This window comes from Adiantum capillus-veneris, chromosome 1 (genome assembly GCF_014529385.1).
Source record: "Adiantum capillus-veneris isolate H3 chromosome 1, ASM1452938v2, whole genome shotgun sequence".
NCBI classification, from domain to species: domain Eukaryota; kingdom Viridiplantae; phylum Streptophyta; class Polypodiopsida; order Polypodiales; family Pteridaceae; genus Adiantum; species Adiantum capillus-veneris.
Genome location: NC_140931.1, coordinates 29711646 through 29731227, shown reverse-complemented (window position 1 = coordinate 29731227; position 19582 = coordinate 29711646). Strand labels below are relative to the sequence as shown.

At 42.5% G+C, this 19582-nt stretch overlaps 1 protein-coding gene across 1 annotated transcript; it reads left to right on the top strand.

Annotated features, from left to right (window-relative positions):
* Nucleotides 1-6827: 6827 nt before the first annotated feature.
* LOC147464483 (elongation factor 1-delta-like) lies at nt 6828-9137 on the top strand. The gene is made up of 7 exons (XM_086515232.1): nt 6828-7029; nt 7313-7429; nt 8042-8153; nt 8272-8386; nt 8471-8584; nt 8679-8840; nt 8971-9137. Coding segments are annotated over exons 1-7 (711 nt in total). The 5' UTR covers nt 6828-6940; the 3' UTR covers nt 8973-9137.
* The last annotated feature ends 10445 nt before the right edge of the window (nt 9138-19582 follow it).

Sequence of the window (19582 nt, the reverse complement as noted above, 5' to 3'; positions counted from 1 at the left end):
GAAGGCTAGCCCACCATTGACGAGCTGATTTTTGGAAGTGCATAGCTACATGACGTAGCTTGGAGGACTCTGTGAAGCCCTCGTCCCCAAAGGCCGCGTCAAATTGCTGGATGAAGGCCAAGACTTTGTCGGTAGCACCAAAGGTGCCATCGTAGGTGAGAAAAGAGATACTCTTTCCTCCCTCCTTGAACTTCTTTAGCTTTTGTGACCTTCGCCATGCAGGAAATGATTTGCGATGTCCTCCCCTCTTGTATTCTCTAGGAGAATAGCCATAACTTTCATCGAAAGAGGAGGAAGGTGAAGAAGAAGGAGAAGAGGGTGACCTCTTCCTAGCCCTTTTCTTCCTTTGTTTCCTCTCTTGCCTTTCAGAGTGATGAGGAGAAGGACTATGGGTTGCTCTTTTCCTCTTGGGAGGAGTAGGCGATCGTCTAGACCGCCTTCTTCGTGGAGCCACATCTTCAGAAGAACTTAGACTTTCATTGCTTTCTTTCTCTTTGGATTCCTCCTCTTGAATGGGAGAGAGTCTTCTTTTGGGGGTCTCTTCAAGAGGCCTCCTAAGCTCTCTCTCCTTGGAGAGGAAGGGAAATTCCATAGGCACGAAGTTGTTGAGTAACTTCGGCTTGCAAGGTAGGGTTGCCCATAGCTTGTTGCAACCTAGTCACAAGATAATTCACAAACATGGGAGCATCATCATTAGCACCTTCATGTGCAAAATCAAAGCTATCAATGTTCATTCTACTCTCTTGATTATTGTCAGCCATGTTAACAAAATTTTATGTATGTACTTAGTGTATGCTTTGGCAATTCAAAACCTTAGTTGCCACTCCTCTTAGCCTTTGAAAATTGGCTCTTAAGTATCTACACCCACGGCTCAAAGTGGTTAATTATAGAGAGTAGAGGAGTAGGTCTAACATAGCAGAGTTGCCAAGGGCTAGCTCCTTTCGGACTTCTTATGGCTCAATAATGGTAAAGCGGTAGGCAAGTCTAAAAAGACTCCATTATTAAGTCCAAAGCTCCCGAGGTGTGCACCATCCCCCACATAGTGGGCTTAACAAAACCGATATTAGATCCCAGTTCCACTTACCCTATTATAATTAACAACATCAACCATTTATAGGCTACTTAAGGACCTCTCTTCTTAAGCAAGAAAAGAGAAACCAAATGCTCTGATACCAATGTAATGGAATTAGCCTATTCAACTTGAGAATAGCGGAAATTAATGAGAATACTTTCGAGAAATAACTTTGTGAGCATAGCGGGTAGACATAATTGAAGATAGCAACATAATCATAGAAATTAGTTAACTTGGCACGAACAATACTTTTGCAAGAGAGAGAATTTAGAGAACATGACAACAGTTGAGGACCGGATTTATGTGGAGCCGGTCCCCCCTCCAATAGGCATTTGTATTATGATTTCTCCCATTAAGAGATACTTGTTACAATACATTCTTTGTGTTCCTTGTGACCTAGGTGATGCAATGAAGATGGAAAGCTTCATGCATCACAATCATAGCATAACATGAACTTGAAGAAAGCTTTAATTGTCCCAAGCCTCAGTCCCAAGACCTCAAACACCTTCGAAGGTGGAGAGAGCTAGCGGGGAATGAGGGTAGGGAAGAGGAAGAAGAAACATTTCATAAGAGAAAGAACTAGTTCCTCACTTATCATACTCTTGTTGCTAGCATACATAATAGCATAGTAATGAAGAAGAAGGAGATGACAAGCTCAAGCATTGAAGCATGGCTCTTGGTTGGATTTGCACTCCATAGCCAAGAGTGTTGGTGTAGGCTCTCAACCTCTACTTGCTTGGAGAGGGAGCTCTTGCACTTTGCATAGCACACAATGAGAGTGATTGTGAGTGTGTGTGGGTGAGTATACCCCTCAAGCAAGCCCCTAGCTAGCTTGGGTCGACCCCCCCTTGTAGCTCATGCTTGAAGCTCATTGGACCCTCCCAGGCCTAGCCAATCATGAGCAGGAGGCATTACAAGCAGTAGGGGTAGCCTTGAGACAAGTGTCCCCCTTTCCTTTTTGAGAGAGAGGGCTAGATAAATGCTAAAACAATTAGATAATTCATGTAATTTATCATTGGACCCCTTTGAAGCTTAGCCAATAGGCTTCAAGCAACACATGAAGGTAACATAGGTAGGGGCCTGACATGTGTCCTTGCTGCCTCTTCAAGTTGGGGCTTCCCTTGTGTGTGTGAGTGGGTGTTCTCTCTCTAGCCCCTAGGAAAAGGGCTCGCCCCCCCTCTTGTAGGAATGCTTTTGACTTTAGGTGATCAAGCACCTTACTCACCAAGCATGACAAAGCACTTGAACTAGGGGGTGTTCCCACAGGCATCTCAGGCAAGCTTCTCAAGGCACCTCAAGTACCTTAATCATGCAGCAAGTCAAGCACCTCAAGCATGGAGCCAATCAAGCACCTCAAGCATCTTAATCAAGCACCTCAAGCATGACAAACACCTCAAGCATGACAAGCACCTCAAGCAGGACAAGCACCTCGAGCTTGGGCCGGGTTCCCACCTCAAGCTCAGCCCTAGCTTACCTAAGGTCAAAGGACTTTTACACACATTTATTGGAGGTCTTCAATGAAGCTAACCCTAAGGTCTTATGCTCCATTGGTTAGCCTTGCTCTTTGATAGACCATCTCCCTTTTGGGCCCCTTTACCATTGGCCCCGTGTTGAGATAGATCTATAAGCACATATCTATATCTTAACACTTGTTCCCGTTTATTCTCCCACATTAAGTGATCAATTTAATATGAGAAAATCATTTGGGTTGGTTAGATATTAGATTTTATGACATGACAGCAAGGGCTGAACAGAATCTTCCACAAACATTACATCCCGTGAAACCATAATACGTTTTGTTTGCGGATGATACAACCTGTAACCTTTGCTTTCAGCACTATAACCAACAAAAATACATTTGACAGCCTTATCATCCAATTTTCTGCGCTGTGTTTGTGGCACCAAAGCATATGCCAAACAACCAAAAACACGCATGTGCTCGATAGAAGGCTTTCTATCATGCCATGCTTCATATGGACTAATAGACTGCAAAGCTTTCGTAGGACACCTGTTTAGTACATAAGTGGCACACATGATGGCCTCAATCCAAAAAGAATGCGGCAAAGCTTGACTTTTGACCATACATCGTGCCATTTTCGTAAGTGACCTATTTTTCCTCTCAACAACACCATTTTGCTGAGGTGTATAAGGCACTGTACATTGGTATACTCCCCCCCTCGATCGGAATGGAGGGTGCCCATATTACATTTTGAGACATTTTCAGCCATAGCCAGAAATTGTTTGAAGCACATAAAAACTTCAGACTTCGCTTTAAGCGGAAATACCCATGCATGGCTGGAGTAATCATCAATGAAAGTCACGAAGTAAAGGTAATTGCCCAAGGACGGAGTTTGCATGGGCCCACAAACATCACTATGCACAAGCTGCAACTTGCATGTGGCCCGAACTGAACCATCCTTTGGAAACTTAGAACGCTGCATCTTACCCAAAATACAGCCTTCACAAACATGTTTGACAGGTGCTTCAAGAGGCAACAAAGAAGCAACCATATCAGATTTCTGCAAACGCAACAAACTGGCACAATTCAGATCACCAAAACGTGCATGCCAAAGTTTTGCATCTGAAATAGCCCTTGAATCTGCAACATCATTTGCAAACTTTTGTCCACACTTGTCATACATAGTGAGCTTATACAACCCACGGCACAAAATGGCCCGATGCAACAATTTCATCACTAAAACTGAGATCATGAACTGTACATTTGTCATCCACAACTTTGACTACAAGTCCAAGTCTAGCAAGTGCGAATATAGACAAGAGTTTCTTCTTGATCCAGGTACATAAAGTGTATCAACAAGTGTGAAGGAATTGCCATTTGCAACAGTAAGCACAATCTTTACAACTCCCTGAACCAGATAAGAGGCATTGTTGGCACAAGTGACTGAATTCCCATGAGGGACAAACTCAAGTGAGGTGAACAATTCACGATGTGAGGTAATGTGCTTTGTAGCACCACTGTCGAAATACCACACATGTGAATCTGCAGCAAACATGCATCATGGACAATAGGATTGTAAGTGCACCTGCATTAAAAGCCAATTTTGCATCAACATCAGCAACACAATCTCCTTTCACAGAAGACTCAACAATTGTTGCATTTGTAGTGGAACAAGAATTTGCAGTGGAACCACCCTCTTTCTTCTCAGCCTCTTTTGCCTTCAACTTAGGACACTGCTTGATCAAGTGATCACTAGCTTTACAATAATGGCAACGCATCTTCTTTTTGCCCTTATCACTAGAATTGCTAGACGAAGTGCTGCCAGTAGAAGCATTAGGAACAGAAGTTTTGCCACTCGTAGCAGAACCATAAGAAGTGGCTGCATTGTTGTTACCACCCTTTCTTTGAGAAGCAATAAAAGCATGTTCAATTGCACGCTGTCTAGTCCTGTTTTTTCTGGAAAGTGACTCTTGCAAAAGCAATGTGCATAATGCATCAAACTTGACAACTTATGGATTTCCTTGGGTCATAAGTCTCCAAGACTAGCAAAAGTCTGGTAAGAATCTGGTAAGGCATCAAGAACAGTTTACACAAGAGAACTGTCTGGAATGACTTCACTTGCAGAAATAAGTTGCTCATTGATATCCTTGACACTAGCAAGGAAAGTGTCCTTATCATCCTCCTCATGCATAATCTTCGACTCCATCTCTTTACGCAGCAAAGCAATTTTAGCCTCATTGCGACCTGCATAAAGACCAACCAAAATATCCCAAGCCTGTTTTGCAGATTTTGCTGAACGGATGTGAGGAACAATGATGCGCTTTACAGACAACACAATCAATGCATGAGCCTGCACATCCTTTACATCCCAACGAGCTTGTTCTGCAGTAGGCAAAACAACTCTAATAGCAGCAATCCTTGTAGCAAGGCCTGCAACATTCTCAACATCGCCTACATCCTCAGAACCAGGATGTGCATCAATGCCTTGCACAATATTCCAGATGCCCTTTGACACAACAACGTGTTGCATCATATAAGCCCACATAGGGTAAGCATCCCCATCCAACCTGTCCTCAACAACAAACATCTTGAAGACATCTGTGTTGTTGTCAGCCATGGTAAATGCTGCACCTGATGTGGAAACTTCCCGAGAATAGGAGAATCGGAGCTAGAACAACACATGCTATATAGCACAAATCGTAGAAGACTGTAAGGCACCTGCTGTTATGCAGAAATCGGCACTGAAAAAAATTCTGCACAAAATGACGAAATTGCCTGTGCAGACCTGCCTGTAGTGGAAACGGAGGCCAAAATGAGCCCGAATAAAAAATCTGAGCAGACTCAGCTCTAGGAGCCTTCCTGAAATATTTGTCGACATGCAAACGCTCGCCAAACCTCACTGTAATCGGAGAAAGTGAGTAGGCGTGTGCTGGAGCATCTGGCGACTAAGCGCAAGAGGACGTAACCCGCTCTGATACCAATTGTTGGAATTAGGGTTGCAGAGAAACGCACACAGCTCGGAGAAGACGAAGGAAGCTCAAGGCACACAATAGAGAGTGTGTTCCTTAGTGTGCAATGGAAAGATAGATAGCCCTAGAGTGATGGGCGTACATACAATGCTCGGGGGAAAAAACCTCCTAAAGAGAGAAAAAATGCCCCGGCGGTCCTAGTGTGTTCACACACATCTCTACCACATGTATATGGTAATAGATGTGGCGGCACAATTTTGGGTGACGAACTTCGACATTAACCCACATTTGGCGGAGGGAGCTTTTTGCACAAGATTATGGAATCTAGCACAAAGTTCATGGAGAGAGCTTTTTCAATAAATTTGCGAACTAGTCCATTTTCCATAAAAAGCTCCCTCCAAAGCTTCCTCAATACCCCTACTGGGAAGCTCTGGGTTGTTTACAACATGGCGTCATGCTTCTGTTTTGAAGGAACATGGCATCATGAAAGCTATTAGCATCAGCAAACAAACTTCTGTTGTGATCCAAAGCTGCGCAATATTTAGAAAAAACATGGTGCTTAGCAATCCTTTGATAAACATGTCCAAAGATTGGATTACTTACAAGGGGGTGAGGAGATAGCTACACACTATTCACACTACTGCACACAACCCCATGGGATGCGATAGATTAGTTTTATGCTGGCACCGATTAAAGTTAGAACCACCCTGCAACAAGTTTTGCCCCCTCTTGACACAAATTGGGGTCCGTGCTCGCTAGATCTCAATAGTCACTTCATGTTGCACTTAGTAATGGTGCTCCAACCAAGCACTTATAGGGGGTATAAGTGATGTGCTTGAGCTTTATTGCCTTAACTTATGCTTGCACTTAATAATGCTTGAATCCCTAAACACAAATATTGTGACCATTTAAAAAAATAAGTCTTTATAGCTCTCTAGCTACAACCTGTGCCGAAGGTAAGTGGGACAGATCGGCCAGTAGGCCGGTCTGGACCACTAGTAAAACACTTCGCTTACTCAAGATCAAATACATTAAATTCATGGCACTTGATAGTGTTTGTCAAACTCTCTTAAGATAATGTTTGTCCCGAACAATTGAAGCATCGATCTCATATTGTGAAAGAGTTTTCTCTAGCCAATTCCCCAGGCCTCCCCTCTACATTTCTCCCCTTCTTCACTCATACATTCATACACCTTGACCTTGTTTCCTTGGTTAGCTATGGATCTTCTCCTTCTGCAGCACTTCCTTTCTATATAGCTGTTGTCACATTTTTAGGAATTTATGGCTATATGTGACACATTATGTGAAAAGAGAGAGAGAGAGAGAGAGAGAGAGAGTTAGTGAACCCTAACTCGCAACTCGCAAGTACATTCTGCACTCACTTGCGGCCTCTTTGAAGCACGAGAGAGAGAGATCGCGGGCTGCGATACGTATTTTGCAATGGCCGTAGTCGAGCTTCCGGATCTCGCCACCTCCTCGGGTCTTCAGCAGCTGGATCAGTTTCTTCTCACAAGAAGCTACATCTCTGGGTAACTCCGCTCTTTTGTTTATATTGCATTTCCCTGTATCGCCCCTTTCATTTTGCTCGCGTTTGCGGATGTTTCAATTACCCTTTCTGCGTCTTCTTGACTTCGAAGAGAACCTCTTTCCACAGTTGGAAACTTGGGGTTACTTGTGGTTACATTGATTGAACGCGGTTCCTGGTTTTACCTTGCTTTGATCTGTCTCGGATCATTCTTGCAGTTTGCAACGAATCTTGCCTAATCAAGTGGTGTTTGCAGAGATTTCTGACATCTATATATGTGTGTGCAGGTATCAGCCCTCGAGAGATGATGTGGTGGCTTATTGTGCTATTCCTCAAGCTCCAAAGCCTGACCTTATCAATGTCTCACGGTGGTTCAACCATATCTCCGCACTGTTAAAGAAATGGTGAAGGACATACGCCCTTCTTTTTCCTTTGAGCGTATGATCTTGACAAAAAAGATTAGGTGTTTTTTTGAAGTATGAACTTTTGGAAGCATTTATATTGAGGCTGTCCCGCCCTGTAAAGCACACACAACCAGTGATTTTGCTTGCTCATAAGAAACAGCTTTAGGCTTTTGTTTGGAAGAGAGTGACTTGGGCTGTTTATACACTACCATATGCAGCTGCTCAAAACAGGCATCAGATTTCGCAATGGTGGGCACAATGTTTGCATACATGGTTACACACTGCCATTTCAAATTTTGAATTGAAATGACTCCTACTCTGAATGAGTCATAATTGGCTGGAAACACAATGCTGAAAGTGTCACTAAATATGGATAGCGAAAGAGGTGCCATCTAATACTCTCAGTGATGGTGCCTAGGTGGATGCCATGTACTATATGGCACCCAGGATACCAGGCATTGTGTTGCTTGCCCATTCCGGTGCCCTGCATGTCAGCTTTTGATTGGCTGCTCTAGAGTAGAATAGCTGGCATTGCCACTTATGTGTAACCAGCCTTAGTGTTATAAGCATGGTTGTTACTTCCTGACGAGGCTGACGAGGTTTTCCTTCCAGCCTTCCTGGTGAACCAGGAGGAGTTAACATTGCTGGACAACCAGTTTGCCAGTCTCGTGAGTTCGCTCATGGATCTGCTGCTCCAGCTCCTCCAACTCCCTCCACAGCTGAGGTATTTCAATCTTGCTTCTTGAATTTTGCTCAAAATTTTCATTTTATGATGTTCGTGTCTTGACTTGCTGTTAATTTTCATTTCATAATGTTTATTAGTGGATTTTTTGGGTATGAAGGCTTCGTTAGATGATGACGATGATTTAGATCTTTTCGGTGAGGAGACAGAGGAGGAAAAACAGGCTGCAGCTGAAAGGGAAGCACAAAAGAAAGCAAGCACAAAGAAGAAGGAATGTTAGTATTCAGCCCTTGCATAGTGTCTGTTTGTATTTGCGCGGATGATGATGAATGGAAGCTCAAGCTATGAGATGTATGCAGCTGGGAAATCGTCTGTCCTTTTGGATGTCAAACCTTGGGACGATGAAACGGACATGGTGAAGCTTGAAGAGGCTGTACGAAGTGTGTCCATGCCAGGTCTTCACTGGGGTGCATGTAAGCGTTCTCGATCAACTGTCTGTGCATTAAGACTTTGTCACTTCACACCTGCGAGCTTTGTCATTTGGATGTGCTGTTGGTATGAGTGCAGCCAAACTTGTGCCAGTTGGCTATGGTATAAAGAAGCTGACTATCATGATGACCATAGAAGATGACCTTGTGTCTCCGGACAACTTAATCGAGGATTATTTAACAGCAGAACCTAGGGATGAGCACATTCAAAGTTGCGACATTGTTGCCTTCAACAAAATATGTAAGTACCTTTCTGTTCCAGACCTGAGGAGGTGAAAAGTAATATTTAGATTGCTCCTTTGCAGTCTAATGGGCCTTGACACTCATGGTCTTACTGATTTTTTCTATTTTGGTTTTTTTTTGGACTGCAGAGATTCTGAAAGGTGTTGACTGCAAAATATGCAAGAGCTTACTTTTGAGGGGACATTGTCTGTTTACCTACATTAACTTCCAATTTTTCCATGAAGCTTTTTGATACTTGGAAACTCTTATGCGGCATTTTCTCGCAAATGAATAGTACTGAGTTATTTTTCCTGAACTCAATGTCGTCTCTTGAAGTACATGTGTCCCACCTGTTTGTGCATTTAAGGTTCAGTCTTTAAATAGCAACATTATATTTTCCTTCCACATCGGTGGTGATACGCCTACTCCAGTGTGCAGTTTGTGTATTCCTTAAGTATTTTTAGCCTGCCTGTCTGGCTTATTAGCTGGTCTTTCATTGGCCAATGAAAAGTTGCTTTTGTACTAGAAGATGTGATATAGCAAATTTACTTGTATGAAACTCTTGTAAAGCCATCTGAGACAGTATGGGTTGAATCGGGGCTGGTGTCAAGAATTCCAATGGTTCTGTTACTCACCCAAGAGAGAGTACATTAGCTGGGCTTTGCACATCAAGGTTGTAGAAAGTCCTATTCCTACATTCAGTTTAACTTTCAGAACTTCAAGTACTGATTGATCTCACGGAACTTTCAGGTTCTTCTCTTTATAGCATTAGATACCACAGAACTGAATTTGAGCATGTAGAGTGCAGTGCGTACGACTTTGAGCCATTTGGCTCCAGGATATGATGAGTCGGTATACTAATTATTGATGAAAGGTCACAAGTCTTGACTACCGTGTCACGGTGAGAGAGAGAGAGAGAGAGAGAGAGAGAGAGAGATACTGCTGAACCAACCAACGAGGATGTGCATTAGTGATTTACAATGGCAGCTAGGTGTGCTAATATAATCACCTTAGCAAATTGCCCTGCCGAGAGTTGGACAAATAAGTTAGATAAATACCTAAAGCCAAAATAAATCTTAAGATCACATTGGACCATTCGCGTGAGATGCCATAACTTTAACATCCTTTGTGTAGCTCATATTGGACATGTAAAGGAAGACCAAGTCGATGAAGAAACTATCATGGACACCCTTGCACCGGCCAAGATATAGGATATACCTCGGTTAGGCTACCATTCAAATTTTCACCTAGATTAGAAGAATGCCATCTTGAGCACTAGTTGCCTCACATAAAATTGGACTATAGACCACATTACGTCCAAAAATCCCTTTGTGAACTATGAACACGTAACATCCAAACTCTTCTAGATAATGAACTTTGTTGAAACACATAGTATTATTCATAATGTGGCCAACAACAATGGGTTGGCGTACACATCCATAATGTTTTTATACGTCTCGTTGGTTCCTTGCCACATACATGTTCCTTTAACTTTGACCCACAGGTTCAAACACCGATAACTTGAACTCCAACACATGGGTCCAAATTATTAGTAGGGAGCTTCTTTTGCCCCTTTCTAGTGCTGCTCTTAAGCCTTCCCTTGATTGAATCTAGTTGCAGCAACTGCCACATGAATAGAAATCTGGCGTTGTGGCCACCATCACGTGTGCCATGTTGATCTTCTTTGTCAAATCTTTACGTCGTTATCTTTGTCCAACATGCCTTTGCCTTTGTCCTTTTGTTAGTTCTTGCTTTTGCTTTTGGCTTCATAGTCCCAAGCCAAACAAAGCATCTTCTCACTTTTATAACAATAGGTCTTAGACATCGTGGGTGTATTAAGGCAACTAATTGAGCATTGGTCATGTTGTCCTAGTGAAGCACGCCTTGGACTTTGTTCTTTTGCGAGATTTGAACCGTGCGTTGGAGGCTACAGTTCCGAGGCAAATGGGTTGCCAGATCCCTTGAGAACTTAGTGTGTGTTGAGATTGCTAACTGAGTACTAGCGTTGCCATCCTTCTCAAGCTTGCCTTTGCCTCTGTCCTCTAGCAAACTCGTGCATTTGCTTTTGGCTTCACATTCCCGCGCCAAACAAATTGACAATTTCCTTGAGAACTTCGCCTCTAAATAAGCTGCTAATTGGGTGCTGGCAAAATTACTTTCCATAGCCTTTAGTTGGTGTTGGTCAAGGATAAACCTTCTGGTTGAAAACTCTCGAGGCTGCGTTTTAGAACACCATCAAAGAGTGCTGCTAGTGCTGCCATGAAGCTTTGCACCTGGCATTTAACATAGCCAAGCCGCCTTTACAGTTGCGTCTTAAAATGCAGCAAGATTCTAAAGCCGCCAAAAAAATGTTTATGGGGCAAGAAACGCCACTTTGGACACAACGATAGTCTTCAATCCTTTTCTCTTCTCCATGGCGATCTCCTCTCTCCTTGCGAGCACTGAGCCAAGCGCTTTGATACCATGTCAAAGTCGACGATTCAAAAGCTTTGAACGATTCAAAAGCTTAGAACAATGCGAAGAGATAGATAGATTGGATTATCGTCCCACGGAGGTCTATGGGACAATCAAAACAAAAACAAAACATTACAACAGCTTGCTGCTTCTAAGTGAAGCTATCAAATGCATATCAATTAGGGACTGAGGGTCCATCGTAAGAGTGAATAAGAGAAGAAAAAGAAACGACCTAAGAAGGGTTAGGTAGAGCCTTTTTAGGGGCTCGAAACTCTTGGAGATGGCTTTACCACCTCGATATACTGCCCATTTACCTTGCTTGCGGGCTTCGTGCATCTTTTTGAGCTCACGCTTTTTTATCTTTAGTTGATTCGTTGTCAGCTCCTCACTAATCCAAACCTTTGTCCCTTTGAGGAGTCAAGATTACCGTAGCAAATCCTATTCTCCTTGTCCTTGAGAGTGAGAAGACAATGCCCGGGTAGCACTTGTCTATGTGTGTCGTTGATCCAAGAAAGCGTTTTAGGTTTGATGTTAATTGGTTGAAGGATGTCGTTCTCAGCTTGCTGATTGCTTTTTCAAGAGTGTCCTCGGTGGTGTACCATGGCGAGGGAAGCCCCCCTATGTGAACCTTGAGTCCGTTTTCTTCTTGAAGTTTTTGTTCGCGTAACTCCGTTGTCACACAAGTTTGTACTTTGGCAAAGGCACTTGAGTGGGCTTGACTGACCTTTGCTTCTACCGCTTTTACTTTGTTGGTGGCGAGATGCACAATGGAGTCGAAGTGTGCCTCGAGCTTGCTAAGACGAGTTTTGAGGTCGTGGTTCTCGTCTATAACCCGATCAAGGGCTTCTTGAAGATGTCCAATCCGCGTGGATTTACTTGGAGCTGCTACAACTGCCGCAAAGCTTGGCTGAACCCTTGCGGTGACCTTCAGGATATTCATCATCGGAGATAAATTTGAACTGATGTGTGACCAAGCTCTAGGCAAGTAGGCTTAGTGTGTTACTGTTGAAAATGAGAAACCCTCACAGGTTGGGTATTCTGTGGTGGGTCGGGGCAGACAGAGGGTTTGTGGTAGTGAGCGGGAACACACGACGACCAGCTAGCTCTGCAGAGCGTCACCAAAACCATCCAAGCTTAGGCGGAATCTTCGTGCAGAGCTGGTGCAGAATCGATGTCCAGAATCGGGTCGTGAGCAGGATGATAGAGTCGGTGGGTGGAGCTACAAAGCATGGAGGGTGGGGGGTTTCCAAGAGAGAGAGAGAGAGAGAGAGAGAGAGAGAGAGAGAGAGAGAGAGAGAGAGAGAGAGAGAGAGAGAGATTGTTGAACCAACCAACTGGGCAATGAATTAGTGATTTACAACAATGGGGGCTAGGTGTGCTTATATACTCACCTTAGCAAAATTCCCTACCCAGAGTTTGACAAATAAATAAAATAAATAAAATAAATACCTAAACTCAAAATAAATCTTGGGATCACATTGGGCCATTCATTTAAGATGTCATAATTGAAAAGTTTTCTTGTACTTAGCCTCACAACTAGAAGTGGCCACTGTAGGTTGCTTCCTGCTCAATCAAGATATGCACGAGCTATTGAGGATTAAGCAAAACCACTAGTGGACACTCGTGTGTCATAGAAACCATCCCAATCCGACTCTAAAAAAACATGTAAATTTCACAGCAATGATGTCCTCTTGTGATATAAAATAACCCAAGATGTCTAGTGCCACACAAGTAGCAAAAGATCTCCTCAAGTGCCTTCCAATGTGTAAACACTGGACTCTACATGTGAATTTGGTCACTTACGGGATTGCATGCTAAACATCTGGCCTCAGAATGCATACATAAATTAGGCAACCAATAGATTGATAGAGAGTGACATCAAATTAGTCTCTAGTATCACAAAGGCTAAGCTTCAAACTTGTCTCCGTAGGAGTAGCAATAGGCTTGCAATCTTCAAGAATCGACACAACAATGTCTTGATGTACTTTGTTTGACAAAAAGAAATACTTCTATCAACTTGTTTAAATTGTATGCCCAAAGAATGATACAAAGGCCCTAAAGATGGCATCCCAAAAGAGGCATTCAAATCCACCTTGAAATAAGCAATGTCTCTCATTTGGTCTAGTGAGCACCATGTCATCAACCTAGATACAATGATTAGAAATACATCATCGGCATGCTTGACATACAAAGTGCTATTAATTGGGTTACTATGAAACCCATGTGCAACCAAGTAAGCATAAATATTTTTATATCAAGCCGAGGAGCTCGTTTCAACCCATACAAAACTTTCTTAAGCCGACACACCTTGTTTGCTTGGCCTTTTTAAACAAAATCACAAGTCTACTCATGCAAATCACCAATCAAAAATGCATTCTTTATGTTCAATTGATGTACATTTCAAGATTTATGAGCTGCCAATGCACAAATGCTATGAAATGCCCTTATTTTTGAGATACCCTTTTGCCACAATTCTAGACTTATAGTGATCAACACTACATTAGGCTTACATTTTAACTTGAAAACGCACTTAGTACCAATGGGATTTTTTTCCATGAGGTAAGTCGCACAAAGATCGTGTTCCATTATTCACAATAGCAACATACTTCGATTACATTGCTACTAACAATTTTTGGAATTTTGTGCTTCATCAAATATAATGACAAAGGTTCATTCTTATCATGCATACTAGACATAGCCAAAACATAACAATTTGATGCATAAGAGGCATGCTAAAAACTTAGCCAAGTCTAACTAGACAAAGGTGCACCCAATATATCGTCATGCGAAGTTTTCACTAGCCATTTTGGCATACCTCTAGCCAACTCATTTTCATCCCTATCATCATCAATTACATCTTGTATATCTGCATAAAAAAAGGTTGATCGCATCATGTGAAGCCTGCATAGGTTGTACATGTGCCTCATTCGGATTGCACATTTGTACTCACCATTAAACAGAGGCAACAATTTATCATATAAATTTTGTGAGCTTATATGTGTCTCCTTGGTACAGATTAATAAGGGTTGAACTACACTATCCACAAAGACATCTCCACTTATGAAGATACCCTTTGCAGATGATATAACTTATGTGTCTCCTTGGTACAGACTAATAAGGGTTGAACTACACTATCCACAAAGACATCTCCACTTATGAAGATACCCTTTGCAGATGATATAACTTGTAACCTTTGCTTGACTATAACCAACAAAAATACTTTCATAGCCTTATCAATTCAATTTTTTGCAGTAAAGCATAAGCAAAGAAATAAAACACGTGCAAGTGACCAATGGAGGACCTCTTGCCATGCACCTCCAAAACATAGTAGTTTATGGGTTGCAAAGGATATTGCTAGATCAAGAGGTTATGAGGATGGTGAAGGTTCCCTAAAACATTTGCGGATTATTTAAGGATTCTATGAATGTAGCGAAGCCAACGACCATGAGTCCAAGGAATACTTATATAAATTTTGGAAAGAAGTTCAAGCACCTTTGTTGAGCCAGCAGAGGATCACACCCACATTTTTGCTCACACTCATCATTTTGTAACCATTGATTGTAATAAATGTCTTTCCGACATTAATTTTGATTTGAACCATTCATTAAGTAACGGGACTCAATTGAGTTTCCAGCTTGTAATCCCAAAGTAATTTCACTTGCTGATGTAATTAGTTAGAGATGTTCTCACCTCCAAGGCTGAGGTATATAAGCCAAAGTTTTTGTAACCTAAGGGCGGATTATTAATCAAAGTGAGTTTTTGGAGCGCCGTGACTGTGTCTGTGTGAGAGAGAGAGAGAGAGAGAGAGAGAGAGAGAGAGAGAGTCTTATCTACTTGCTACACGAGCTACGGAGCCACCATTGGAGAAGCGACACCGCCATTGTGTTAGCAATGGCGAGAGCCACGCACAGATACCAAGAGTGCGCGCTATCGGCTTCTATGTGTGGTAAGTTCCTACGAGCTTCGGTGTGAGTTTTCTTCCAACTCGTGTGTTGGAATTGAGCGTGCAGCATATCTATAGAACCACAACGAGTAGAGCTACACATTAGTACCATCGGGGTCAAGTTTCAGTCACATGTATATTTCGGCCTGTCTTCATACGCGTTTACCGCACGGAGTGGTTATAGGTTGAGTTTGCAGTTCAAGTCTTTAGGGTGTTGTTCTTACCTAGTGTATAGACTTTCCCTTGAGTTTGAGATCGATTCAATGATTCTAGATCCTGTTTCGTATAGCATTCGTTTGTAGTACGGATTTCAGTCACTTGCGTATTTTAGAACTTAGATTTGATTTCCTTAGTAGTGATTGTCATTAGAAGGTCGAGTAGGTGATTTGACACCCACCTAGTTGTTTCCATACGCCTGCGGGTCAAGCTCCGTCCTCGTCTGACAAATTCTGTTGTTGGTTGAGTTCTCGCTGTTTAGCTTCCGCTAGCGGCGTAACCGCCTTAACATTTGGCGCCGTTGCCGGGGACGAGAGCCCTAAGTAGGTGACCTTAGACTAATCCTACGAGGTGAGTCGTATAAACTACTTTGTATACTTTAGTTAGAAAAGATCTAGGAGTGGTGGACTCCGAAGATCTCGAGAGATACTAGGAAGTGGGGTATTCCTGGGTCTTCCGTGTTGACAGTATTTTTAGTTTAGCTTAGATTTGTTTGTTGTTTTGTTGGTGTTGAGTAGTTGTTGATAGAAGAAGAATTTGCTAGTCCGTGAGTGGCAGTGGATCTCTTTAAAATCACAATTACCAAACCCATTTTATGATTAGGAATAGCTTAGGTAGGACTTCATTTGATCCTGATCTAGAGCTAGTAATCATTGGAGTATTTGCTTGATATGGTTGATTGCATGTTAGATCACTAAACCGTCGAGTTAGTAGTGAAACTTGCAATAAACAAAAGTCAGAGTTTTCTGTGTATCTGGGAGTTGCTGAGCACTTGAGAAAGCTTTAGGAAGGATTCTGTGCCAAAAAACTGGAAATCTGCAACTTTAGACATCATACGCGTATGATGTCTAAATGACCAAACAGAGACCAAAACAGAAATTTTGACTTTACCAGAGTGTTCAAAAGGGGGGTTATACCCTAATTTCAACTTAAAACAAGAGCATTAACACTCAAAGAAACCCAAAAAGACAAGCCGGAGTCCAAGAAACACAAAGAATAGGAAATTTTGGATTCAGATCTTGTTTTTACATTCAAACCTGACAAAAACACTTGAAACTCAATTATAAACATTGGAGAAGGCTTAAAACCAAGAATAGTCAAAATCTGGGACAAAAGACATCATACGCGTATAATGTCTTTTAGCACATCCACTGCTTATTTTTGATATCTGACCTGACAAGATTGTTGCAAACACTGTAGAAAGCATAAATATCAAGTCTTGACCCAAATTGATGAAAAAGACATCATACGCGTATGATGTCTTTGACCTAATTTTGGACATATTTTGATACTTTGCCAACACAGATCCATTGTAATAGCTGTCTAGAGGTTATATTTCAAGTTTCATCCCATTTGGATCACAATTGACCCAAAACAAGTCAAAAGCAGAAATTTGCCAAGAAAAGCCTAAATTAGCCATAACTTGCTCAAACAGAGTTCAAACTGAATTTTTTGTGAGTGGACAGAGCATAAGGGGGCTACTGAGAGTGAGCATAACCAAAATAGTCCAAATCTGTGAAAAAAGACATCATACGCGTATAATGTCTTTTTCAGCATAACTGCAACAAAATTCTCACTTGATGAAACAGAAGTTGTCCAACTGACAAGATTAAACAATTGACCAAGTATCAATCAGTTTGGATCAATTCTGACCACAAAAACTTGGGAAAAAAAATTGCCGAGACGGAAAAGTTAAAGTCCTTTAGGGGAATTGATGAATTTGAGATCGGGCAGGAATCTCCAGAATAACCAACCAAAACAAGGGGAACAAGCAAGTGTCATATCAACCGAGGGAAGTGTAAACCAAAGTTGGGTGCAACCATTAGAGCCGATCTTTGAAGGAAGTATTTCTGATACTTCTTCGGAGAGATCTTACGAGATTTTCACCGAACACTTGGAACACTTGAACCTGAACAACAGAGAAAATATGGCAGCAGGACCATCAAACCCTTCCACCACAATGAAGCTATTGTTCATAAAATACCAGTACGACAATGAGCAAGGTGCCAAGATCTACAAAGATGGAATGGACCGCTATTGTGTAAAGATAGAAGATAGACCTAGTGAGTTCAAGGACGTAGTGCCTGTGAGCTATAGCGGAGATAGATATCTAGATGACGAGGGTACCATGTATTTGGTAGTCCTAAACCCTAACATTGTGGACAAGTGGGGATTGATGGGCACCAAAGCCAAAGTAGATGAAGAACTTGAGGAGAAAGCACCAATAATGACCTTCCCTGATGCGAGGTTAAGAAGAGAGAATGAAACTACAAGGATCAACACTGATAACATCTATGTGGGGCTATACAAATATAATAATGGGGAGCAAGATCTCTATTATAGATGTGAAGAACCCTACACTGGAGAGTTGACAGACCAAAAAAGACTTTATGTCTTTACCTACAGAGAGGGATCGGAAGTGAAAATTGCCGCTTACGACAAGTATGGGAGGCAATACTCAACAATGGGCAAGAAAGAATTAGAAGGATATACATACTTTGGGGGACCACTACATCAGTATTATGTTACTGTTAGGAAATAAGACGTAGCTAAATAGATAATCGAGTAGATTACTTAATGGAGAGAGACAGATTTACATACACGAGATTATAGAGTAGAGAGAGAGAGAGAGAGAGAGAGAGAGAGAGAGAGAGAGAGAGAGAGAGAGAGAGAGAGAGTACACACGATATACGTGGTTCACCCAATGTGGGCTACGTCCACGGGAAAGCAGCCACTCAATGGCTTTAGTACTTCAAAACAAGAAGTAATTTACAAAGGGATTATACCCTTAATGGAGCTCCCGCCTTGCTTCACTCTCACCACCTCACACTCACCTTGTTGCATCAACTTCACACTATGAAATGTGTGTAGAAATGGCCTCCTTTTATAGGCCAAAAGGGCTGCCCTCTCTTATGAGAGACAGCCATGTGTAGCCGCCCTTGTGCGAATAAGTCCAAATCGGACCTTCCAATCCGCCCATGTGTGGCCGCCCTTGAGAAGACAAGTCCGCTTTTGAATTCGGCCACCGGCCATTGAATTCGGCTACCAGCCACCGGCCATTGACTTCCGACCACCGGCCACCGGCCATTGACTTCCGACCACCGGCCATCTGCCATTGACTACCGGCCACCGGCCAACCGACCGGTTGTTTTCCGACCACTTTCCGACCGCCGTCCGGCCATAATATTCCGACGAAAAAGAATATTCCGGCGAAAAAAAAGTCTCAGGGGGCCTCCGCCCCCGAGGCCTTTAAAGTTGCCCCTAATTCTTGTCCGTGAAAATTTTGGTTTCCGGTGAGTGATTTTCCTTCACGCACGATGGCTTCTCCTCATAATGGGGGCCTTACAAATGTGCGCTTTTACCACAGAAATTTACAAGGGTAAATCAGGCTCCATACTTAACAGTTACTTCTAGCTCACAAAGACCAACACCAACAAATGGAGTGCAAAACCCAATGACAACAGGAGGACAAAGAACTCAGGCTGCTGACTCTTTCAGTCAACCTCAGTACTCGAAGCACGGACCAATGGGATCATTACATTCCAGAGAGTCAATGGATACGAATCGAGGTAGTGCAGTTCCAATCCCCACGTATATCACTCCAGGTCCAAGGTTCGAAGCGGAACCATCACATTTACCTCCTACTAGTAGACTCAGGGCAGGGGAACCGACAAGGGTAACCCATGAAGTCCATGATGCTAGAGAAAGCTTTAGCCAGGACACAGGAGCAATGAGATTGGTAGCAGACCATAAACGTATGAGACCATCTCAAGTAGCCAAGTGTATGCCAAAGAAGTATGGTGGTTCAGGAGATCCGTATGCACATGTGTCACTCTTTAAGCAAGTCTTAAGAGCTGAGCAGATAACAGATTTCCATACACAATATGAGGGATTTGGTCTTACTCTAGAAGGTACGGCATTGACATGGTTTCAACCACTGAACAGAGGGGGATTCCATGACATTGACCATTTGCTAAGAGAGTTTGCTGAGGAATTCTCAAAACGAGGGATTAAGCACAATACGGTCTCACAAATATATGCTTTTAAACAGAGAGAACACGAAAAAGTGAAGGAAGCTTCACTTCGCTTCAAACAATACATTGAGAGATGTCAAGTACGTGAACGACCACAAGATGACAGACTATCTG

What these genes read in the sequence shown, in the direction of transcription:
- LOC147464483 (XM_086515232.1), top strand. Translation starts at nt 6,941, where the DNA reads ATGGCCGTAGTCGAGCTTCCGGATCTCGCCACCTCCTCGGGTCTTCAG. An exon ending in TCCGCACTGTTAAAGAAATG is followed by an intron (nt 7,430 to 8,041) that starts GTGAAGGACATA and finishes TTTTCCTTCCAG; the next exon opens with CCTTCCTGGTGAACCAGGAG. An exon ending in AAGCACAAAGAAGAAGGAAT is followed by an intron (nt 8,387 to 8,470) that starts GTTAGTATTCAG and finishes AGATGTATGCAG; the next exon opens with CTGGGAAATCGTCTGTCCTT.